At 41.6% G+C, this 25,932-nt stretch overlaps 1 protein-coding gene across 1 annotated transcript; it reads right to left on the reverse strand.

The window, feature by feature from the left end:
- Positions 1-628: 628 nt before the first annotated feature.
- LOC128841922 (NADH-cytochrome b5 reductase 3) lies at positions 629-25,454 on the reverse strand. The gene is made up of 9 exons (XM_054037449.1): positions 25,350-25,454; positions 17,678-17,809; positions 12,504-12,576; positions 11,674-11,780; positions 8,077-8,206; positions 6,557-6,640; positions 6,372-6,457; positions 3,378-3,477; positions 629-2,582 (listed from the first exon to the last, which is right to left on the reverse strand). Exons 1-9 carry the CDS (start codon positions 25,368-25,370, stop codon positions 2,410-2,412), a joined length of 906 nt encoding a protein of 301 aa, XP_053893424.1. The 5' UTR covers positions 25,371-25,454; the 3' UTR covers positions 629-2,409.
- Positions 25,455-25,932: the final 478 nt, after the last annotated feature.

The following is a 25,932-nucleotide window of genomic DNA, read 5'->3' on the forward strand; positions in this document are numbered from 1 at the left end:
CCTACTAGGGAAAGTAAAGGCATGTCTGAGTAGTGTCCCGCTGGGTACTCCACTCTAGGTGTCTCTACACTGCCCCTTGGGCCCACATATGCATTGTGCCATGAGGGCTAACCTCCCCTTAGTTCCTTCTCTACAGCAGAGTCATAGGGAGAACTCAAGTAGTGGAGCATGCAGAGGGGGATATATCTCAAAGAACCATAGTGACTCACCTTCTGCAGTAATAATTTGCCAACAGATCTCAGCTTAAGTATAGGGGAAAATACTATCAAAGAACTATGATCCCATTACACTGTAATGACATATTTGCAAATGCTGCTTTTAATAGTTACATATCTAAGGCTGGTATGGAAGGTTTTCTTACACAAATATCTGTTTTTGAAGGGGCCTCTGCTACTAAAGATAATGTACTGGCAGAAAATACAATATGGTTTTGATTAGACGGAATTTATTCTTCCATAAATCTAGCTAAGGAACCATAAGTAGTTGGGTAAGAATAAAGTTGTTTTTTTTAAACTTTGTTTTTCAATTAGTCCTTTTCCCACCCATGGTAGGATTTTATTAAGAGGTAGCAAGTTCTTTATCCATGTACCTGCACAGCTGGCTTTGCAAAGTTAACACTTACATGAAATGACAATCAGCAAAATATTTTATTTCTTGCACAAACATTTTGAAAAAGCCAGTAAGTGAATATGCATGATAAGTAATACAAAACAGCTTGTGATTAACCAGCTATAGAGTTGCTCATAAAAAAAAAAAAAAAATCTTTGGGTATGTTTGTCCTCTAGAGATATAAGCAACACCACTGCTTTACTTTAAACTTGCACATATTGCCTGTTCCAAAGACAGATTTAAATTAATAGTGGGAACACCTCAGTTGTACTTGGAGGATGCAGTACAGTTCTACCGAAGCCCAAGTTTCAGACTGTAAGAAGCACACCTTGACAAATCTCCCAGCAGCAAGGCTACTAAATGTAAAGAAACCTAGACTGAATAATAGTATTCTCTTTAATCTTTTCCACCTGTTAAGTGCAGAATACAAGGCTGTACATAGGCACAAAAAGAGGTCCTGCAAATTACAAAGATACGTATTACTATGAAGTTATAGTATTAATATTACTTACTCTTTCAGCCAACAGTTTTAGCAACTCCACCAAGATTTTATATTTTTGCCAACTTATAGGTAGGACAGCTTCCATCTCAATTGCTGGAAAGTAAAAAATTCTGTATGGAAACATCCACAGTTTAGGTACAATCAGCCCAGCACTTTTGGATTTGGCTAGACAGATGAAGTTGCTGTCAGACAAGTTTGATTCTACACATCCTTTTTGGGAAAAATTCTCAATGGAGTTTTAACTTGAGCACTGTATGCAGGGTAGAGCCCCCTGCTTAGTAACTTATCAGAGAAATAAATGTACAAAAAGAGAGACTAATATTTAAATGAGTATTACTTTAAAGTGAGTAGTTTCTGCTAGTGGGATTTTAGTACACCTAGAGATTTGCAAGTGAAATCCCAGAAGGAGCAGTTCTGAAAAAATAGTCAAATCCACAGAGTTTCTACACCCCCCCCCCCCCCACTAGTCTAGCACCTTCAGCTCTTTAAATAAAAATAACTGCTTCAACATTCTATATTCAAAAGCCCCTGCCTTCAGGAATTAATCTCAGGTCCTTGGGAGGGGAATGGCTAGTGAAGGTGATCAGCTGGAAAAGATTTGCTTTAAGTGAGGTCAGTCCAAAATACAACTGGAAATTATGTTCCTAATATGTGTATTTATGTTTGACATCTTACAACATATCTGTCATAACCAGTAAACCACCAGATTTCACCTCTGCAAGGTGAGTGTGTAAGAGGCAGCCATTGTTGACCCACCTACTGTAAAAGCTTTGAGATCATTAAGATTTGGCAAGAGTAAGGTAAATAAAAGGTGTACTTCCCATACATGGCCATAGTTCATACCACGTATGCTATCCAATATACACAGTGTTGGGAAGTAACTAGTTACCACTGTGGTTACAGTGCTAAGCAATGTAGTGGACCTCTTCATTCCCCTAAAAATTATGCTTTGCTGCTGAAAACTGACATTGAATTGTAGTCAATGAGTCTCTCTGAAGAATGTGTTAAGGAAAGCATCATACATCACTACCTGCCTACAACCTGGTTAAATTGTTTGTTTTTAGTGTTGTGCCAAATTTTGGCACAACACTAAAAACAGTCAAAATTAAAATTTGGAGTCTAAAATGGATGGCTTGTCTTCCAAACTCATTAAGAAATCTAAGTGATTATAATCTAAATGTAGCTTCCCAGCACTGTACACCAGCCACCTGTGTGTGTACGTTGTCTTGTTCCCTGTTAACTAGATGCTTTTCCTTACATCAGCTTTCTTTCCGCACTACAGCACAGCTAACTCTTCTTTAGTAGGCGAATCTCATGTCCTTGGTGTATCCCAGTTTTTCCAGGTTAGGTAAGCAAGCATACTGGATCATTGGAGGAGGGCCACACATGAGGATCAGAACATCATCTTGAGGAGGGGGCATGTGGTCTCTGAGCAGGTCTTGACTCACAAATCCCTGGCTATAATCCCAATCTGAATGGAGAGGGTGAAAAAAGGTATTTTATTAACAGGCTTTATAACAAACACTCACCCTTATTTATTATGGGCCAACCAAGAACAGGGCTCCACTGTGCTAGGAACTTAGACACAGAATAAGAGAATATTTCAGCACCATGACTGTATTAATACAACGTAAGAGTGTCAAGGATCAGTGTATTATCCTCATATTAAAGATGAGGAACTGAACTAGAGGAAGTGATTTACTAAAAGTGGAAGTTTTTGGCAGAGCTGTGAACAGAACCCAAGTTTCCTCTATCAGTTTAGTACCACATGACCTTCCTTCTTAATTCATTGTTTAAGAAAACACAGATATTTAGTGTGTTAACCCTTTCATAGAGGAATTCAGGGTGCCCCAGCTTGCTGCTGGCACTGAACACACAAAACTGCTGACCCCAAAAAGGGGAATGAGATTGCCTCTTTGTTCTCCCATATTAGCCAACACATTTAATCCTCAGTTCTTGTGTCAATAACGCTTTTCTTTCTTTCTTCAGAATATACTGAAACTAGAGTCAGGAGAGCATGGGGGGGGACTTGTTCATGTTTGCCGCCAAAGTCAAAGATAAGGACTACACACTAGCATTCTCCTGACCAGCTGCATAGCTTCGGAGGCACTAGCTACCAACCTCCTTCCTACAGAAGTCACCATGTCAGCTCTGAAGGCATCTAGTTGCCTTAACAGGGGATGAAAAAGTTAGAGAGGATTCTAGAATTGTAATCATCAGACCTAGTAATCTGGTGCATTGACAGGGGTGGCATGTTAGTTCTTACTCTCAGGTGCTCTGTCCAGCGTGTACCAAAGCTTAAAGCGTTCTGGATGCTGAACCTGAACTTCCTCCAGTTCTGAACGTAACAGGATATCTTTCTCAGTCTGCAAGGAAAGGAAAGGAGAGTTATACTTTCAATAGAGTCCTTCAGCCAGTCTCTTAACTGTAACAAATTAAGCCTCACAAAACTCCTGTGCAGTAGCTATCATCTCAATATTAGAGAGAGAGAGAGACACACACAAAGTTTAAGATAACTCAATGAGATAGAGACAGAGTCCGAAACAGACCCCAAATTGCCCAGCTTCTTGATCTTTGACAACCACACCTTGTCTCATGGAAAAGAATAAAAATATATTTAGATTTTTTTTTTTTTAAATGACAAAAACCACCCCCAACTACATGGTTATTAGATGCAGCACCACAAAACTGAAATACTATATTAACAGTCTTCAGTATCAATTCAGCTTTCCAAAAAACCTGGGAAATTACTGCACAACATCACTATAGTATAAATAATGCTTGTAGACTCTGAGGGTAGTTTTTCCATCTCCTTTTCAGCCTCACATTATGAAGCGGTGCTAGTCCCTTCATACTCTACCCAGCCACACAGCAATTTGGCACCAATGAAAGTAATATATTGGGGACTGTGGAGGGAGTTTATCAGCACCTGTTGCTGAGAAGGTACCTATTTCTGGATCTAACGTGAAACTGCATCTGTTACAAGAAAGCTATTTCTGGATCTGACTAATAAAAGCAGGCATCTGAACTGGACAATAGAAGACATTTTCAATGATCTAAAAAGGGGCTAACAGCATGCAGTGAGATTAGCAGTAAGTATTAAATATGAATGTGTAGAACACCCATGAGGACACAGAAATAATACAAGAGGGTCTACAGTGTTTACAAATATGGGTAGGAAATAAAATGAGATTCTACCTGGGATAATACAAGATATAGACTCAATCCTAAACACAGATTAACTGTGAGGGAGAAATCTGGAAAGCAGCAAAAATTAAGGACATTTTACGGGTGACAGCAGACAGGAGCTAGGAGTTTGCAACTCAGTGTTACGTTACAATATGATTTTTGGTTGTGCACAAACAAGAACAGGGAGACAGCAGGCCCTCTGTACACAGTTTTGTTAAGACTATACCTGGAATACAGGGTACCCCAAACTAGAAATATATTGATAGGCCGGAGAGAGTTCAAAGAAGAGCAACAAAAGTGATTAAGGGTGTGAAGGGCTGAGTACACAGGTGGGGGGGGGAGGAATCCAAAGGAGCCAGTTATGGAAGCACTTAGTGTATGAACTATCCTTAGAATGAGACATTTTATCCTTTAATTAGCTAAATAATGACCAGGCAAGGACAATTTTTTCAAGGGTGTAAAAACCAGGAATGGAGAGGCATTTAGAGTGGTAAAATACTGGGACGAAACAGAAGAGGGAAAATTTAGGCTTAACATCAGAAAAACTTCTAAACAGCCAGATGCATTAGTCTATGGGATCTGCTTCCAAGGGAAATGGGACATCACTTGGCACATTCAAGTCTAGGCTAGACATAATTCTGATAAATATACAATAAGGTCAATCCTGTATTGGCAGATAAGAACTAGATGACCCAACAGGTCTTTTCCATCACCAACTTCTACTACTATCATTTCTACAACATTATGTATGATTAAAATAACTTCAGTGGATACAAGATAAAGTTAAAGCACTGAGGATAGTCTGTAGCATCATACATGGTCAACCCACACATCGGCTTTTGTTTGGGTTAGTGTAACTTGATTCAATGTACTTCGATATTTATGCCCAGATTTTCAGAAATACTCAGCACCTACCAACTCCTTCTGAAAACAACTGGAGTGAGCCCTTTAAAAAAATATATATCTGGCTACTTTATTTAGGTGCCTATAATATGACCTTTTGAGAATCTTACCCTTCATACATTTTGGTACGCGTGGCAGAACGTTATCTGGGTAAGAGTGGCTGGTTTGGTTTAAGACACAAGTTGTTCATTACAATTGGATGGTGTTTGCTACACCATTTAATTAGGGAATAGTTGATTACTAGAACCAAATGGGACTAAGACTTCCTGTCAACTTACATTCCTACCCCTCAGACTGCGGACAGAGATTTGTATCCAAATTAAGCCATCATGCTGGACAACATCTACCTCTAGCTCAGCTAGATCATGAAATTTGTAAACAAGCGTTTCCGGTTTTAAAATTGAGAATATTTACCAGCTCTATTACAACCATATTAAGTTTCACAGTATCGAACCTTCATTGGAGTTTTGAAAAGAAAGAGACAGCATGTAGTGGCATAACACTGCAACTTTTCAGAGAAGTTGAAATCTGAAAATGGGGCCTGAGTAGAATATGGCCTCCGACAGATCAGAAAATATCTTTCTGTAGTGCTGTTTCTACAACAAGTAAGCTGCTATTTCTAACTGCATGGCGCACTCTCCCCCATTTTGCAGTTATCGCCTGTTGGGGACAATTAAGTTTAGGTCATATACTGCAACTGTGTTCAGAAATAGTCAGATTAATACTTCCCTACGCAAACCTGGTTCTGTGCCCTGGGGGTATTAATCTTGAAGGAGAGCAAATGATGATGCCGCTAGATAGGGCAGCTTTAAAATTCTGACAAGGGCTCTCCTCACCCCAAAAAAAAAAAGTGCTAAGCACTTCCAGGAAACATACAGAAGAAAAATTCCTGTCTCAAAACACTTACAGTCTGGAGAAGGAGAAAGCAGAGGGGTTAGATGTCAGGGCAAAAGTTACCAGGCAGTAATGTACAGAATAGTGTGCTTATTGCAATGGCCTCACATGTGGCTGTTTTTATAGTTTCTGTTCATTTTTAGCTTAGGGTTTTATGATACTGAATTGTACCTGTGTTCCGTGCTGTCTCAGGAGAGGTTTGCATATACCTGGGTTTTGTTTTTTTAAACTTAAGGACAATTTTAATGCCTTGCCACAAGAAGAAAAGAGTTACCTGATTAGCAAACAGCAGCTGACAAATGGTGGGATCATCTTTGTCCTTCATGATGGCACGAATGAGCTGCAGCATAGGCGTTATGCCTGAAAAAAAAACCTGCAATTAAAACTGGCCACCAGCAATACATCTAATAGCCTGGCAGAAACAAGGTGCACAAAGAATGAAACTTCATTCTTACATACCAGTTCCACCTGCGATCATTCCAACGTATTTCACTGTTTTAAGAACAGGTTCAGATTTCTTCTCAGCGCGAATAGCAAACGTGCCTGGAAAAAAGGAGTTAAGACAAATATTAGGGAGTACTCGTGAACGCTAATTTAGATAGAGGACTGTGATCACAAATCCTGAGTTCTAATTCTGATTTATAGTGACCGTCTCAAACCCTAGGCAATCACCCCTCCACTCATTTTCCCATCTGGAAAATGGGGATGTGTCACCTTTTCCTCTCATAAGGCTATTGTGAGGACAAACAGATATGTTTAAAAAGTGCTAACTATTTTAAAAGACGTCAAAAATGAATGCTGCTGGTGTATTATAATTAGACAGGATTTTTTGACTCGTTACTCAACATCACGCTATCATGATTTGCATTTCAGTAATGTCTAGTGGCCCTGGTCAAGGAGCAGGAGCCCAGTCTGACAAGGACCATCCTCCACCTCCCGACAAGATCAACCTGCCCATAAGAGCTCACAATCCATTCTCTGTATGTAATGACTATTTCTAAGAGACATCTCAATTGTGTGGCGAAGAAACCTGGCTAAAATTAAGTATCTAAACCCTAATACAAATCCAGTCCATCAGCAATTATTACACAAAGACCACGCCAATGGGTGGTGTCGAATAAGGTCATGAACAAGTTTTAAAAGAGCCCATGCATAGGTCTCTATGGGCTTCTCTTCACCATGTTGTGTTTGGTTTGTTTTTTTTAAACCTAGAGTTAATTGATTCCTAATGGCTAGTGTGTACACAGCACAAAGATTTGACAGAGGCTACAAACATTTCTGCTTTATCCTAGGAATCAGCCCTAGCTTGGGATAAAGCCCATTTCTTAACCATGATGTTACATGTTCCTGCCTCATTCATCGAGGCCTGGACAAAGTAACCAAATTTAACCATTGTTAACTGTCATGCAGATGGGATCTTAACACAGCTACTGGTTCTTTTGCTAGGAATTGAGTAGAAGTCGGTCAGGCCTGGTCCTCACACAGTTTTTGTATCAGTATAACTATGCCATTATAACATTAGGTGTGCTATTTTTTGCCAATAAAGTACAATCCCTGCTGTGGGTACAATTACGGTACGAAAAAGTTGCTTTATCCTGGAGTAGCTTATACCAGGCTTACACGAGAAACTTCTGCCAGTATAGCAATGCTGGTTAGGGCTGTGATTTTGGGGCAATATTTCTATGCCAGCAAAAGCCTTAGTGAAACACAGTCATAGTGGCAAGAATGTACTTCTGCTGCTATAGTTTATTTCTCTCAGGGAAACACACAAGTTCTACCAGCAAATGCACTCTTGGGAATAGAACTGTGTCTGTACTACCAGCAAACCTCTGTAATGTAGGTAAGATGTGTAGGAAAGGCCACAACCTCTATAGGAAAAAAAGTTAGTGATCACTACTCCTACATTACAATGCATCACAATTACATAAGATTTTCTGTGCTTGTTATTCTGGACACAATATTTCCAAAATCAATCTTGCCTTTTCCCTTGTAGACAAGTAATCCACTGGGCCCTCTGAAGTCAATGGTATCCCCTAATTTCAGGCTGTCTAAATACTGAGACATCTTTCCTCCTTCGGGGAACTTTGGGTGGACCCCTTTAAAATAAATCTGTTAAAAATAAAGATTAAAAGGAACTGTTTCATTAAAAGAGTTAAAACCAAAGACAAGTTTTTGCCTTGATTTTCTGTAATACACAAATTCATATGCCCAAACTCAATAAGAAATGAGACATGGCTGTCTGACAAGCTAAAACAGAGATCTGAGAATCCAAAACAGAGACAGTTCTATTTTAAAGCCAGTTCAACAGGTGAAAATTGTCCTAGGACAGCTTTGTTACACAGGGGCAGCCTCAAGATCTGTTAACCTTGGGCCCAATTCTGAGGTACCAAGAGCCTGCAGCTTCCAAGTGAAGGCAATGAGCGTAGCAGGTGTTAAGTACTTCAAGATCAGACCCCTTACCAATAGAGCTATGGGCTTGTCTACATAGGAAAGATATACCAGTATTTACAAGCATAAGCTAAGGTGTGAATTTAAACAAATATAGTTGTACTGGTGTAATTCCCTTCCCCCTGCCCCAGCCACACTCCTGTATAAGAGGACCTTGTCACTTGAGAAAGGGTTTAAGCTAAGCCAAAAAAGCCTTTCTTATACCGGAATAAAAGCAAGGGTCATAATGGTATAACTGATAGAATTTTCCCATGTAGACAAGACCTATGAGTAACATTCCCCTTAGCCATTTATTCAATATTAGAAGAAAAGCCTAGGAATGGCAAAGGGGTAACAAACGAGACAAAATGGGAATAAAATCAGAAAGGCTAAAGCACAAAGTGAGTTACACCTAGCCAGGGACATAAAAGAATGTAAGAAGAGGTTCTTTAAATACACCTCTACCCCAATAGAACGCGACCTGGTATAACACGAATTCGGATACAACGCGGTAAAGCAGTGCTCTGGGGGGGCGCAGCTGCGCACTCGGGTGGATCAAAGCAAGTTCGATATAAAGCGGGTTTCACCTATAACGCGGTAAGATTTTTTGGCTCCCAAGGACGCATTATATCGGGGTAGAGGTGTACATTAGAAGCAAGAGGCTGACACAGAAAAGTGTAGGTCCATTACTTAACGGGGAAGGAAGAGCTAATAACTGATGACCTGAGGAAGGCTGATGTGTTTAATACCTATTTTGCTTCAGTCTTCACTAAAAAGGTTAATGGTGACCAGATTCTCAACACAATTAATGTTAACAAGGGGAAGGAGTGCAAGCCAAAACAGGGAAAAGAATATTTAGATAAAGTAGATGTATTCAAGTTGGCAGGGCCTATTGAAATTCATCCTAATGTACTTTAGGAACTAGCAGATGCAATCTCAAAACCGTTAGCAATTATCTTTGAGAACTCACTGAGGAGAGGGGAGGTCCTTGAGGACTGAAGGGCAAACATATTACCTATTTAAAATAAGGGGAACAAAGAGGACCTGAAGAATTATAGACTAGTCAGCCTAACTTCAAATCCTGTCAAGATACTAGAACAAATTATTAAACAATGAATATGTAAGCACCTAAACAATAATAGTGTTAAGAAATAGTCAATATGGATTAGTCAAAAACAAATCATGCCGTGCCAAGCCTTCTTTGGCAAAGTTACTGGCCCAGTGGATAGGAGGGAAGCTGTAGCTCTTGATTTTACTAAGGTTTTTGACACAGTTCCAGATGACAGTCTCATAAGCAAACTAGGGAAATGTGGTCTAGATGAAATTAATAAGGTGGGTGCATAAATAGTTGAAAGTTCAGATTAGTTATCAATGGTTCACTGTCAAACTGGGAGGGAGTATCTAATAGGGGTCCCACAGGTGTCAGTCCTAGATCTGGTACTAGTCAATATTTTCATTAATTAATTGGATTATGGAGTGGAGAGTTTGCTTATAAACTCTGCAAATGACACCAAGCTGGAAGGGGTTGCAAACATTTTGGAGGACAGAATTAGAATTCAAAATGACCTTGACAAATCGGAAACTTGGTCTGAAATCAACAAGATGAAATTCACTAAAGACAAGTGCAAAGTACTTCACTTATAAAGGAAAAATCAAATGCACAACTTCAAAATGGGGGCTAACTGGTAGTACTGCTGAAAAGGATCTGGGGTTTATAGTGGATCACAAATTGGATGAGTCAACAATGTGATACAGTTATGGAAAAGGCTAATATGGGGTGTACTAACAGGGGTGTTAGATAGAAGAAATGGAAATAATTGACCCACTCTACTTAGCACTGGTGAGGCTTCAGCTGGAATATTGCATCCAATTCTGGGTGCCACACTTTAGGAAAGATGTAGACAAACTGGAGAGAGTCCAGAGGACTCCAGAGCAACAAAAATGATAAAAGGTTTAAAAAACCTGACCTATGAGGAAAGGTTAAAAAAAACAGGCATGTTTAATCTTGAGAAAAGAAGACTGAGGGACCTGATAACAGTCTTGAAATATATTAAGGGCTGTTATAAAGAGGACTATGATAAACTGTTCTCCATGTCCAGTGAAGGTAGGACAAGACGTAACAGGCTTAATCTGAAGCCTGGGAGACATAGGTAAACTAGTGGGGTGGGGGGGAAACTTTCTAATTATAAGGGTAGTTAAGCTGTGGGATAAGGTTCCAAGGGAGGTTATAGAATTCCCATCACTGGAGGTTTTTAAGAACAGGTTGAACAAACATCTGTCAAGGATAGTGTAGATCTGTAGTTCTCAACCAGGGGTACGCGTACTCCTGGGGATACGCAGAGGTCTTCCAGCGGGTACATCGACTCATCTAGGTTATTTGCCTAGTTTTACAACAGGCTAAATAAAAAGTACTAGCAAAGCCAGTACAAACCAAAATTTCAGACAATGACTTGTTTAGACTGCTCTATATACTATACACTGAAATGTAAGTACAATATTTATATTCCAACTGATTTATAATTATATGGTAAAAAATGAGAAAGTCAGCATTTTTTCAGTAATAAAAATACAAAAGTGTCACAGAACACTATGTCTGATTTTGTAAGCAAGTAGTTTTTAAGTGATCTGAAATTGGGGGTATGCAAGACAAATCAGACTCCTGAAAGGGTACAGCAGTCTGGAAAGGTTGAGAGCCACTTGTCTAGATTTCCTTGGTCCTGCCTCAGCGCAAGGGGCTGGACTTGACTTCTTGAGGCCCCTTCTGGCCCTACATTTCTACGATTCGCTTGATAAAACATGTCACCATGTGAGAATGAAACACATAATAGGAAATGAAACTCTGAAGAGAAGCAGCAAAGTAATGTAGTAATTTAACACTAAATTCTATCAGCTTTAGAAATATTTACTGAATACCTCAACTTGGCTATTGAGAGGGGAAAATTCAGAACATTATATGATCCCAACTTACCTATATGGATTAAATGTATATTGATTTGCATGCTGAGGTACCACTGAATGGAAGCCAACAAGCCACAGTAGAGTTAGACATCACGGAATCACACAAGTATTTTTACACCACCATGATTTTTACTGTAACCTTTAAAGGCTTATAAATAGGCAACTATTGTTTGGCACAATGATATCCTTACCTTGACAACAAGATCCACATAGCCTTTGTCGTCATCACTGGAGACTGGTGTGTAGGGTCTGACAACCAGATTTCCATTAATCCGTGCAGAAAGATAAATATGCTGTCCTACAAGCAGCAGAAGGAAGAGTAGGTTTATTTTTGAGGGGCTATTCTGAGCAAATTCCCTTTCGCTATGGCTGACAATGACTTGGTGGAAAAGCCAGACTGGGTCCTAAGATTCTCTTTACCCCTTTGGTCCAGAACAAACAATTTATCCCTTGCTCTCCTGTATTTCCATACCACCTTTCTAGATTTCTTCCTCCAGTGTGCATGAAATCTAGCTGAACCGGCTAAGCGTTCAGCTACACCAACCTCAGAGAACAGTTCTCCAACCCGGAGCTCAATCACATTTGTTATTTACTGTAGCAGCCATACTCATAAGTTTCGATATTATATACTACACACATACACAAACGTGTAAAAGGATGTTCAAGGATGACTCGCACATTCGAGTGTGATTAGCACCTCATTAACACACATGTCAGTTACACATAACTGAACACAAATGGCTGACATCCAAAAGGCATACTATAAAGATGTCCTAGGAACTCCATATTTAAGGCTGCATTTTGAAGTGCATTTAGAGCAGGAGTTTTTTTTAAATTTCATTTTACTTTGCAACTGGAATGAATCAGATGATGTCACAGGGGAAGATACAATAACGTCAGTAGTTTTTAAAATGTTTAAAGTAGTTCTTGCAGCCCATACTGCTTCATAGGTCTGTGACCGGTATAATTAACTAAGCTTTGATTCATGATGATAAAACCAGGCTGCCAATATAAAACATACCAACAGGGAGACCTAGAATGTGCTCTCGAGTTGGAAGGGCAAAGCGAAATCTTCTCGTGTCGTGGCTAATTTCCTGAAATGGGAAAAAAACAAAACTATCACATACACCATTGGAAATACTTTGTATTTTGTTGGGTGTTTTTTTTGTTTGTTTGTTTTGTTTTTAATAGACATGTCAGTCAGGCTGTTTCTAAAAGTTAGTTTCACCCTAATCCACAGATATGTAACAAACTGTTTCAGCACTATGTATTATGCTATAAGGTAAGAAGTCAATTTAGCACGGTTTCACTGCTGTATCAAAAGTATACTTTCCACTCAAATTCCTTGAAAGGCTTTCTATTTTCAAGAAATAAGAAATAACATTGATATTTCAATATGTGAGGTCAAAAACTAACAATAAATACCTAAGACAAATGCAACAACAACAAAAAATGGAGAGAAACATTTCAGATTTAACAAAGATCAATAAAAACTAGTTATTTGCAATTTAGTATATAGGCAATAACTTTATAATGCTCTGCACTTGTACAGAACTCCATCCAAAGATCTCAATGAGGAGCTAACCAGTTCTTCATTTGTAGTTTAAATTTAGACAAAAGACAAAAAAGAGGAAGTTCAGAAGTTTCAGAAACAGTTCTCCAACAAAAAACTTACTTTGGGCTATGTTGTAAATCAGATGAATTAGTTATTCTAATTTAGTTTTGGAGCAGAATACTGGAAATGACACTGGTGGGTATAAGAGGGGATTAACAACTATCAAATTGGTCTCCTTTGTTACATTAGTGGCTTTAAAATATTATATATAAGTTTCCTTAATTATAGTGGGAAAGAATACACACTGCAGATTAGAGCCCTGCTATAAAACTTGGGACCTTATTACTGATTTCAAAATCATTTATCCCCAAATAAACCAAAGCGATTTATTTCTCAAACGTTATGATCATAACTCTTTAAACAGTATAAGTCATGATCATTGGACCAAAGTGACACTTCAGTTTAGATAAAAATATTAAGTGATATGTAATGTATTTGGATGGGGAGAATGAACAAGCACTAATGAGACATTGTTTCATTTTCCCCTTTCCACTCCACCTTATAGGCTTTTTGTTTCATTACAGCATACTTAGGGTCTGAACTCTAGTGCTATTGATTACTTTGCAGCCCTTAGATCAGGGGTGGGCAAACTACGGCCCATGAGCCGCATGCGGCCCATCAACCGTTTTAAGCCAGCTCTTGAGCTCCTGCTAGGGAGTGGGGTCTGGGTCTTGCTGCGCTCCAGCCCGGGACCAGGGTCGTGGGCCGCTCCACACGGCTCCCGGAAACCGCGGCATGGCTCCCCTCCGTCGCTTCAATGGGAGCTGCAGGGGCGGTGCCTGCGGACGGGGCAGCATGCAGAGCCAACTGGCTGCGCCTCCATATAGGAGCTGGAGAAGGGACATGTCGCTGCTTCCAGGAGCTGCTTGAGGTAAGCGCCGCTCAAAGCCTGCACCCTTGAGCCTCTCCCTACGCCCCCAACCCCCTGCCCCAGCCCTGATCCCCCTCCCACCCGCCAAACCCCTCGATCCCAGCCCGGACCACCCTCCTGCACCCCAAACCCCTCAGCCCCAGCCCCACTCCACCCTCTCCTGCCCCAGACCAGAGCCCCCTCCTGCACCTTGAACTCCTCATTTCTGGCCCCACCCTGGAGCCCACACCCCCAACCAGAGCCTTCACCCCAACCCCAATTTTGTGAGCATTCATGGCCCACCATACAATTTCTATTCCCAGATGTGGCTCTCGGGCCAAAAGTTTGCTCACCCCTGCCTTAGATAAACAAATACTTAGCTCTTCTGTAAAGCATTACATATGAAAACTCTGCAGAGGTGGGTAGGCTTAATGTCCCCCATTTATAGATGAGGAAATTGAAGCACAGCGCTGTTAAGCGAATTGCCCAGGAGCATACAGCAAGACAGTGACAGAGCAGAAAAGAGAAGACAGGTTTCCCAGTCCAATGCCTCATCCATTGTACCATACACCTCTACCCCAATATAATGCTGTCCTCAGGAGCCAAAAAAAAAAATCTTACCACGTTATAGGTGAAACCGCGTTATATCGAACTTGCTTTGATCCACCAGAGTGCGCAGCCCCGCCCCGCCCCCCCCCCGGAGCACTGCTTTACCGCGTTATATCCAAAATCGTGTTATATCGGGGTAGAGGTGTATTACATTTTATTATAAAAGATCCCTATAAAATGTAATAGGGCATTCTATCCCTTATATACAATGGTTAAATACCCATAGAAGAAGTGATAGCTATTAAATTAGATATGATTGTAGAATAGTTCCTACAAATAGGTTTCATTCCTATTAAACTCTATAGGACTTTTCCCTAAGGGTTCAATTCAAATCAGTTGGACTACTGTTGTTACTAAGGATTTTAGAATCAGACTCTTAGGCTACGTCTACACTACAGACCTTACAGCAGTACCACTGCAGCTGCACTGCTATAAGGTCTCTCATGTAGCTGCTCTACGCCAACAGGACAGAGCTCTCCCATCAGCATAATTAAACCACCCCCCACCCCAACAAGCCGCTGTAGTTATGTCTGCAGGAGAGCGTCTCCCGCCAACATAGTGCTGTTCACACTGGCACTTTTGTTGGTGAAATTTATGTCAGACAGGGGTGTGTTTTTTCACACCTCTGACTGACAAAAGTGCTAGTGTAGACATAGCCATTGGGCTTGTCTAAACAAACACTTAGTTCAGGGCAAGCTGGGGTGTAAATCTACCATGCACTAGCCTGCCACACAGTAAGTGTCCATGTGGCCCCTGCTGCCGCACACTGAAAGTTCTGTAATACTCTACAAAGTGAGGCCACGTCTACACTATGGGCACTACAGTGGCAGAGCTATGGTGCCGCAGCTATGCTATTGTAATACAGACACTTCCTACAGTGATGTAAGGGGTTGCTAGGCTGATAAAAGTGTTCTTCTGTCCATCTAGCCGAGTCCACACTGAGGGTTAGATCGGCATGACTACAGCACTCAAGGATGTGAATTTTTCACATCCCTGAGTGTCAGAGCTGTGTTGACTTAACTTAAGCATAGGACCGGCCTGAGTCCCGGGGAAGGGACATAACCAATGATAGCAAAAGTTACTGATAGTTGTTGCTCAAGTAGGAAAGTCCTAATAGTTCCACTTAGCGTGAGATGCATTCTGCCTGTGCCAAGGGATTATGGTTTATTTAACCAGGTGTTAAATAGGTGTAAAATTAAGATCTGATTGTTCATTACAAGGGAATCCAAACAGGAATCTAGAAAGAATGAAATGCACTGAACCTAATTTTTGTTATAGTAAACTGCCTTTTCTCTTTATCACCTCGTCACTTAACTGGAATGTCACATCAACCACAAAGGTGTCCAAGTATGATATGATGTTGTAAAATTAAGATAGTTTCTCTTTAGAATCCTGAATGGTTTAAAGACGTCTAAATGCATAATTCTGTTTGCCAAGGCCTCATCTACACTATGAAACCGACCCATAATAAGTATGACTGATGGAAACAGTTGTTAAACCAGGATATAACAATGGTTAGGTGAAACAGTGCTAAACACAGTTGGTCCTTGCTCTCTTCTGCATCTGTTAACAATAACTGTTGTTAACATTACTATTGGGTAGTGTTGAAAAGGCCTCCGTTCACAAAAAAGTGAATGGAATGTAAACAAATGCAATGAAGTTTGTGGGCAGTTTGAAACAATGGCACTCTGACAATGGCGTTAACTGGTATTATTCACTTCAAAGGGGTGATAGTGAAACCTAGTAACAGTTCAGGTTGTAAGTGATTTCACTAACTGATCTAAGCATGCTATAAAGGAGAGGAATTCTTATATTAACAACAGCTGCACAATCTAGTGTAAGAAGCAATGCATTTTGGCATTTGGCCACTCCCTTACCCAGTTCAGCCTCTGGGAAGGAAGGGGAAGAACGACCACAGAAAACACACACATGCATGGAGTCCACTTAAGAAAAATAGTTCTCTCCCATCAGAAGATATCCTGTAACTAATAAAATTTGTTTTCGAATAAGGGTAGGCTTATACATCAAAAGCTGCAGCGTCTCAGCTGCACTAGTGTCGCTGTAACTGTTTACTTAAGATGTTACTACACTGATGGGAGAGCTCCCATTGGCATAGTTAATCCATGTCCACAAGAGGCAGTAGCAGCTCTCCAGTCGACATAGTGCTGTCTACACCAGGGGTTAGATTGGTATAATTACGTCTCTCAGGGGTGTGGATGTTTCCACAGCCTTGAGCAATGTAGTTATACAGATGTATGTTTGTAGTGCAGGCCTGACCTAAGCTCCATATTCAAACTGAAAATCAATTGTGCAGCACACGGCTGTATCTTGGAGACTTTTTCAAATAGTGACTGATATTTTTAACCTTGAAACCCTAAGAAGTTTTCATCCAATGCAATTTAACAGGTCTTAAAATATTCAGCAGCGCACACAAGAAGTTACATTATTCCCCCTACACACACAAGTGGATTTTGCAACACTGAAGTGTACATTACAAAGGTCACCATTCATTTTAGCAAGAAACATTTTTTCATTAAGCTAGTATTTTTCCAAAGCAGCTATACATTTTCAAACATGTTTCCTGTTTATGTGAGAACTCTTTTTTGAACTCCCATCCACAAAGATACAAACTGCATTACAATACTTGTGACCAGAACTGATCTTAAAATGAGTCTCTTCTCCCCTCTGCCCAACCCCCTGGAAATGAAAAAAGGTTTACACAGAAAAGAATCAAATCCTGCAGATTTTAGGAATTTAGGGTGACATGTTCCACAGGATAATTCGGAAGAGACAGTCTTTCCCATTTGCCATGCATGGAGACAATGCTAATAAAACAGTATGAGTTTAGAGTCTATGTTTAAAAAAAATGAGATGCTTACAATACAATGTAAACTTGACAGCATGGGCTAAACTAGGTAAAAAGCATTTATAAATAAGCAGCTCTCTGCTTTGTTTAAATATAAACAGAAACAGAACTCTGCAGCCTTAGAACTTTTACAATTCCCAACAGGGCACAATATTGCTGCAACATTACTCAAGTTGTAGAATGATATGGACATTATATATCTATATGGAAGTGCTGTCAGCGTGCTCAGTGCTGTACAAGTGTGCACTTACTTACCTCTTTGTCGATCAGCCTTAGTGGGTATTTCACTTCAGGGTCCTCCAGGGTAATTGCAGGAGGGGGTTTCCTAAAGATTCTCATGATCAAGCTGATAACTACCCATAATGGGTATGTCACAATCTCGCCAAGCTGCAACAATGCATAAAGACAAGAATATTAACATCGCCATTTGTTTCAGTGAAGTGATACCGTGATGATAATGTCATGCCAGAAACAACCCATGAGACATATCCTCCGTTTCTGCATGCTTATTTTATGAACATACAGAAAAAAGTCCATTCAAAGATACCTCATTGCAGTAAGTACAAACACTGGTTTACCATATAAATAATGTGGTGGTTTAGATACACATTTAGTTTGCCTTAGTCTTTCTAGACTCCTAGCACTCAGATATCACAGCATGGAACAGGTTATAGACATGTTGGTAGACAGATTTATTCTGCCTCTTGTTTTCATGTGTCCAGTTAGTCATTTAGAACAAGCCTTCTCCCTTTGCAGAGGGTCCATGCAAGGGTGGCATAGGCCTCATAGGAGCCCTCTGTGCAGGAACAGATTTTAAACATAGGGCCATATTGTATCATTCTCTACATGGTCTACTCCCACACAGCAGATGGGGGTGTGACGGGTTCCCCTGGGGTGCCACCTGATACTGGGGTACCATTGAGCCCTCTGACCCACCAGCCTGGGCTCCCTCTCACACTGTGCTGCTGTGACAAGTTGCAAAGCCCTCCAAGCTTGCACTTTCACCAGCATTCACACAGGTAGGGACACACCCAGCTACAGTTACATGCAGTTAACCACCAGCCTCGGACCCCAGAGCAGTACCGTCCTGCCCTGGTTAACTCTGGCCAGTGTATGGGTTTAACACCCGGTCCGTCTCTCCCTCAATGTGAAGAGGACCATGCACACTTGTGGTAACCAAGCTGAGATTTTCCCCAGACACCTTAGTCAAATGCACACTGGTTTAGATTAAGGCATAAAAGAAGTTTATTAACTACAAAAGATAGATTTTTAGTGATTATAAGGGATAGCAAACAGATCAAAGCAGATTACCTAGCAAATAAACAAAACATGCAAACTAAGCTTAATCAACGGATATGAATAGCAAATCCTCACCCTAAATGATAAGACAAACAGGCTGCAGATTCTTAAAGGGCAAGCTGCACTAGTTTACAGTTTGGAATGCCCAGGCAGGTGTTCTATTCACAGGCTAAAAATCCCTTTAGCCGTGGTACAGCCCTCCCTCTGTTCAGTCTTTGTTCCTCAGGTGTTTCCAGGAGTCTCTTTGGGGCAGAGAGTCAGTGAAGAACCACAATGATGTCACACCCCTGCCTTAAATAGCTTTTGCATATGGTGGGAACTCTGTTTCTAAGCTTGGTTCCCACGCCAGTCAGTGGAAAAACACAGATATTCCAAGAGGGAGTCCAGTCCCAGCTGACCTGGTCACATGTCCTTGTACAGTTACAGCATGAGTCAGAGGCTGTTCCTCAAGTAAGCTCCCTGCCTGCAGAGTTACCAAGTCTCACAAGATAACGGAGACAGGCCCTTCCCAGCCAGCCATCTAGACTGAGAGCCTTTTGCCTAGTGGGCATTCCCCAGGTGTAAACACATTTGTAATACAGATATAAAGTCAATATGCCTAACTTCAGATACAAAAATGATACATGCATACAAGTAGAATAATCATATTCAGTAAATCATAACCTTTCCAGTGATACCTCACATGACTTATCTTTTATAAAATACATTATGATTATATCATAGTCATATCATAATAATTTCACTGAAGTGTCACAGAAGTAACTGGGGTTCTCCTTGCAGAATTTTCTACATTTTCTTCCCCTGGGGATGGGGAGTAAAAGATTTTGCCCCTCCACCAGAAGGGGCAGGGAATTCAATTTTCTTTTTCCCCCCCAAATGTTACATAATACTGCATTGGTGCACTACAACTTCCAGAGGGAATTTAAGACATGACTGAGCATTTTTCACTTTCACTAGCTTATAAAACGAAGTAATTTGATTGGCTGTTTTCAAGTCATAGTGCTATAAATGTGATTGCTATTGAACACTATAGCAACTCGTGTCAAGAAGCTACTGATTCTGCCATAAATGGTTGTTTATATTAGACCATTTTAAGTTTGTTATGGAGGCATCTGCTGAAAAAAAATTAAATGAAGTTTCTAATGGATCTGAAGCTAACAAGACTATTTACACTTCCATGTTTCTGCAGCACCATGAGATGTCAACTCTGAGGGCTTGTCTACACTTACAGTTCTGCACCAGTGCAGCTGCGCCACTGTAGCACTAAGAGAAGACGCTACCCATGCCGATGAGCTAGCTTCTCCCGTTAGCATGGGTACTTCACCTCCCCAAAAGGCGGTAACAGTGTTGATGAGAGAAGCCCTCCCATCAACATAACACTGACTACACCAGGGGTTCAGTCAATATAACTGTGTTGCTATGGGCTGTCTATTTTCCACATCCTTGAGAAACAATTATTCTGACGTAAATTTATAGTGTAGACCAGGGCTAAGAAGACTGTTCATTAATTGCTGATGCAGCAATAGCAAAAGACTATATATCATGCACAAAAAGGTTACTTTTTATGTTTCATGTCTTGGTGACAGAGATGGACAGAATAATGAATAGAAACTCCGGATTACAGAAGATTTTTGAGGCCGACCAAATTTTAGGCCTAACATAATGTTACATAGGCCCTTTAAAGATGCAGTTATTAATTAGCAAAGAAGCAGCTACAGCTAATTAAATGAGCATAGGATTGGGATCAGGAGCCAAGGACATGCTAAGTGACCTCAGGCAAGTCACTTCACCTCTCTGTAAGTCAGTTTCTCCATCTGTAAAACGGAGCTAAACCCACCCCAACTTTGTGAACAACTTTCAGTCCACGTATGGCAAGTACTGTCAGTGCAAAATATTATTGTTACTCATTAAATTGTTATATGATATTTACATCTTCATCTGAAGCACATGACAATCACCACTTCTGGAGGCAGGGTGCTACACTACAGATCTGTCACGGTATGGTAATTGCTACCATTAGTTTTGAGCCACATGACTAATACACTGTCTGCTTCATAAACGCAGAATGGAAGGCACTTTGTTATTTATGGTCAGTTAATGCAAGAGCCTCACAGGATTCTGCTTCAAAGGAAAAATAGAGTAGGGTAGTAGTTCAGATACATTCTGATCCAGCAGCTAAAGACCCACTGTCAGCTGATTGGAAAAACACAGGCTGGTTGCTTTCCAAAATAATTCATCACTCTTCATAAGAAAACAGGCCTGAAATATACTAGCAGGACAAACAATGTTCTGTACTCTCCTAATAGGGCATCAAACAAGACATAAATCAAGATAGCTCCCGTTAAGTCAAAGGAGCTACACCAATTTACATCAGTGAAGTGATTGAGAGAAGGCAAGATCTCTCGCCAAACATTGCTCTGGCAAGTCTTGCTCTCTGGTAGATAGGATGTGCCTCGTTAGAGATAAATTATTTCAGAACAGAAGGTTTTATTATTGCAATTAAACACCTTGTTGGGGGAACAAGCGTAAATATTTTATGAAAAGTTCTACTTTTAACAGTGACATTTTACTACAGGACCAGGATTCTCGGCTCCTGCACCGGGGTGTGGTCAGTAGCATACAATGAAATACATTCAGAATTATAGCCTTTAGAGCAGTGGTGGGCAATCTGTGGCCCACCACGGTAAGCTGACTGCGGGACGGGAGACATTTTGCTGACGCTGACATTGTCCAGGAACAGCGAACCCTGGCCTCTGGGAGCTGCACCTGCAGACGGTCAATGTCAGCAATATGTTTCGCGGCCCGCAATCAGCTTACCCTGATGGGCCGCAGGTTGCCCACCGCTGCTTTAGAGAGTACATTTTACAGCCAGGAGCGACTGCGCTACTAGGTTTAACTGGAGGGAGGGCAACACCTGAGAGCAGTGTATCTATCAGGCATATTCTGAGGGAGATAATTTATGGCAAAATACTCTGTCACTGAATTGTAACAAAATGAGAGCAATTAAAAACCTTTCTAGGATAACAGGAGTACTTGTGGCACCTTAGAGACTAACACATTTATTTGAGCATAAGCTTTTGTGGGCTACAGCCCACTTCAACGGATACATGCAGTGGAAAATACAATAGAAAGATTTTATATATCGATTTTATATACACATACACACACACACCCCCCATGAAAAAATGGGTGTCACCATACACACCATAAGGAGAGTGGACACAAATCAGATGTCAAGATTTATAACACTCAAAAACCAGTTGGAGAACACTTCAATCTCCCTGGCCACTCGATTACAGACCTAAAAGTCGTAATATTACAACAAAAACACTTCAAAAAACAGACTCCAACGAGAGACTGCTGAATTGGAATTAATTTGCAAACTGGACACCATTAAATTAGGCTTGAATAAAGACTGGGAGTGGATGGGCCATTACCCAAAGTAAAACTATTTCCCCATGCTTATTTCCCCCTCCCCCCACAGTTCCTCACATCTTCTTGTCAATTGCTGGAAATGGGCCATTTTCATTACCATTACAAACAGTTCTTTTTCTCTCCTGCTGATAATAACTCACCTTAACTGATCACTCTCCTTATAGTGTGTATGGTAACACCCATTGTTTCATGTTCTCTGTGTGTATATATATATTCCTACTGTATTTTCCACTTCATGCATCCAATGAAGTGGGCTGTAGCCCACGAAAGCTTATGCTCAAATAAATGTGTTAGTCTCTAAGGTGTCACAAGTACTCCTGTTCTTTTTGCAGATACAGACTAACATGGCTGCTACTCTGAAACCTCTCTAGGAGAGGTGTCTTACACCATCCAGGATGCTCAGCTGCTATCTCCCCATCCCAGCCTAGACCCATCTTTTAAGAAAGTTTAATTAGCATGGAGGGGTTGTTTGTTTGTGGTTTTGGAAGGGAGGGGTACATTTTGTCATTGTGCCTTTATCATTTACCCATCTTCCTTCTCTGCCTTTGTGGTCCAGAAGCAACAGTATCTGAAGTTCTACAGTTTATAGCTGCCTCCAGTCTATTCCTGCAGGTCACCCTCTAACACCCACAGTTAGAACTATTTAAGCAGGTGCACTGGAGAAAGGGGGTTGAAACGAGAAGTTTAGACAGCTGTTGGAAAAGGGTAATGATGCATGCTAATGACCGTTAACACTTTTCCACACAGACCATCTCTTAACAAGCCACATAACTGCAAAGGTCTCAGCCACAGCTGATAGTTCATGGTATCATTTTTTAAAATCAGACCGTGGCAAGGAAAAAGAAACCTGAGAAATAAATATATAAAAATATATAAATGAATAACAACTTACTTTAATTATTCCATATACAGAGACTTCATTTTAGCATATATACTAGGCCTGTGTATATAATGCACACAAGTAGAATATCACAAGATAATTTCATTTCCTTTCCCCTCCCCCCCTTCTAAGTAATCAGTATACAAGTATTAAATATTATCTTTGGAATACATTTGAAATTACCAACACAGATACAGACATCCTTAATGTGCTTACTTTCAGAATCATAAAGCACTCTGATACAGCAGATATGAGCCAGGGTATAAATGCCATCAGAACTTCTTTCCTCCATATCTAGGCCTCTGTACTCAGGCTAAAATGAAGACTCCATTTATGTTCAAGTAGGCCTTCACGAATAGAAGAGGGAGGGTGCTGAACTGTACCTCGAGAGACTATGAGCCAGATTTTCAGTTGATGTAAATGAGCACAGTTCCACTGACAATTTATCACAGCTGAGAACCTAACCCATAAACAAGTGCTGCTTAAACTGACCTAAACTGGGAATCTCAATGAAATGAGTGTTTGGAATCAGGAAGAACTCAATGAGAGACAACCATAACACAGATACTATTAAACTGGATTTTTCCCAGGTTAAAAAGTTGTGAGAAAGTCATGCAACTGCTGACAATTGATGGTATTTAAAAGCCCACTTTTGCCTAACGTTTAGGTCTGTCAAAAACCTTTCAATAGGAAAATACTTTTAAGAAATAAATTACTTTCATTTTCTGCCAGATAGTTTTAAAGTAGAGAATTTATTTAAAATAAAGTTGACTGTACATTCTTAGATTTAAAGGGCAACTCATTCACTCACAGAATGGTTTAAAGCATTTGTGTCTCCTCTTCTATGGGGCCTTTACTTACTATTCTGAATTGCACTTAAATCAGCAGGGATGCAAGCCCTTATCAATGTGAGGTATATTTAATGTCAGTCTTTTATAACAACCACTCCCATCAGAATGGGAAATAGAGCATGAAACTAATAATATCTTCACAGTGCTAGTGCTATATTCTACTTATAGAAGAACAAGAACTTCTGTTTAAACTTTTTAACTGATTTTTAACAAAGGACAGAAGTGTAGTGCTTCAGACATACACTGGATTTCAATGCACAGGGTTGTGTGTATGCCAATTTATTAAGACTCTTCTTAGCAGCATGGCCAGCCAGACCTCCCTCCTGAGCCTCCCTCCACCAGTTATTTGGCTGTATAATCACTGCATTATAAAAATCAATGAATTTTGCACTTTCTGGAGCTACACAGCCCAGCGTACAAGCACTGCACCTTACAAAGCATGTGAAAACTGAAAGTGAGGACACTAGATCCTAGCTGAAAAGCAACCAGCCAGCCCCAAATATTAGGCCTCTGCCAGTGCCTTTCTAAAAGATAGGATGTGGGTGTGGTAAGGGCTTTTCTTCAGGCACATTCAATTTGTCAGTTTGCAAGGGATTAAAAAAAAAAATTGTGCTTCTCAACATTTAAGGTCACTAGCTCTTTCAAAACAGACTGTCTATTGTTATCACACCCCCACACTTTTTACTGAAGGGTGATGAGAGCAGTTGCATTGCTTTGTAACGCACCTTCTGTATTCTGTTTACTGGATAATGGAAGCTTTAAAATACAGTCAGACCCAAACAAAAAGTAAGTGGCACTATGTCATTTAACGCCAGTGTTTATATATACCCGCAACGTGTTTAAGAGAGGAACTGGGCGGAGGCAAGTTTAGATGCCATAGGCTGGTGACCATCCAGAAAACAGGAATCTGAAATGTTTTTCCACTGACAGTCAAACACGATGAGTCACAAACTCCACCGCACAAGCTTTGGAGCAGCTGATGAGGCCTCTAAGAAAGGCTTTAAGGTTTTTTTCCCCTCTTGGCATTGTTAACGGACCATCGCCAAACCCCTTGTAATCCCTGCCTTTGGCTTTTGCAGACAGCAAACCAACTGCAGCCGCTAATCCCGCGGGCAGCAGCTTCCACTCCCCAAGTTATTCTGTTTGCGTGGATGGTCAATGGACCTTGAGAGCGGCACCCCTCTAGATACGGCAACTTAGTGCCACACGCGCGCCCGGAGGGTGGAGGGGGGGCACCTGCACGCAACCAAGGGCTACACCGTGCAGCTCTGCAAAAGGGAGCGCCAGGGTGGGGCCCTGTTCCCGGGGGAGAAGGGACAGTCTCAGCAAGCGGCCTTGCCGCCTTGCCTCGCCCCATCGCAGAAGACCCCTGCCCGATCCGAAGGGCTCCAGAGGCTTCAGTGCCGCCCCCGCGGAGCACTAGCGCCCCCACCCCTCCGGGCTGGAGCAGGCGGCCGCTTACCCTGCTGAGCTGTGCCCCCATGTCTGCGCCGCGCTCCCTCCCTGCTGCTGCGCCGAGAAGATCCCAGAGGCCGCGCGCGCCGCCCCGCCCCCCGGCCCAGTGCGCTACAATGTGGCGAGTCTGCGGTGCCTCCAGCGCGCTCCGCCCCGCGCTGTCACCGTCCGCCCCGCCCCTCCCCTCGGACCTGCCTCTCCATTGCCGCAGCCCCCTGCCCATCACGCTGGCTGACAGCCCGCCGGGTTCCCCGCGCGCGCCGTCCTGGCTGGGAGCCGCCCCTCGCTCGCCGCCTGGCTGCGGGAGGGCGCGGGCTGAGTCCCCGTCCCACCCCGGGGCAGGCGCTGGGGTGTGGCTGTGCCCTAGGGAGACGCGCGGAGGGGGAGGGTTCAGGCTGCATGGGGCGGGTAACCCGCAAGCCACCCTGCCCGCCAGGCGGCGTCGCACTGGGGATGGAAACTTTAATTCTCCTTCCCTGGAGCTGGGAGCCGCGGTCACCGGGCGTTGGCTGTGCGTGGTTCTCCAGACAGAAAATGCTGTAGGCGGAGTATTACTCATTAGCGTCCTCATGGGCAGTCCGAAGGCGGGT

This window comes from Malaclemys terrapin, chromosome 1, assembly GCF_027887155.1.
Source record: "Malaclemys terrapin pileata isolate rMalTer1 chromosome 1, rMalTer1.hap1, whole genome shotgun sequence".
In the NCBI taxonomy this organism is placed as follows: Eukaryota; Metazoa; Chordata; order Testudines; family Emydidae; genus Malaclemys; species Malaclemys terrapin.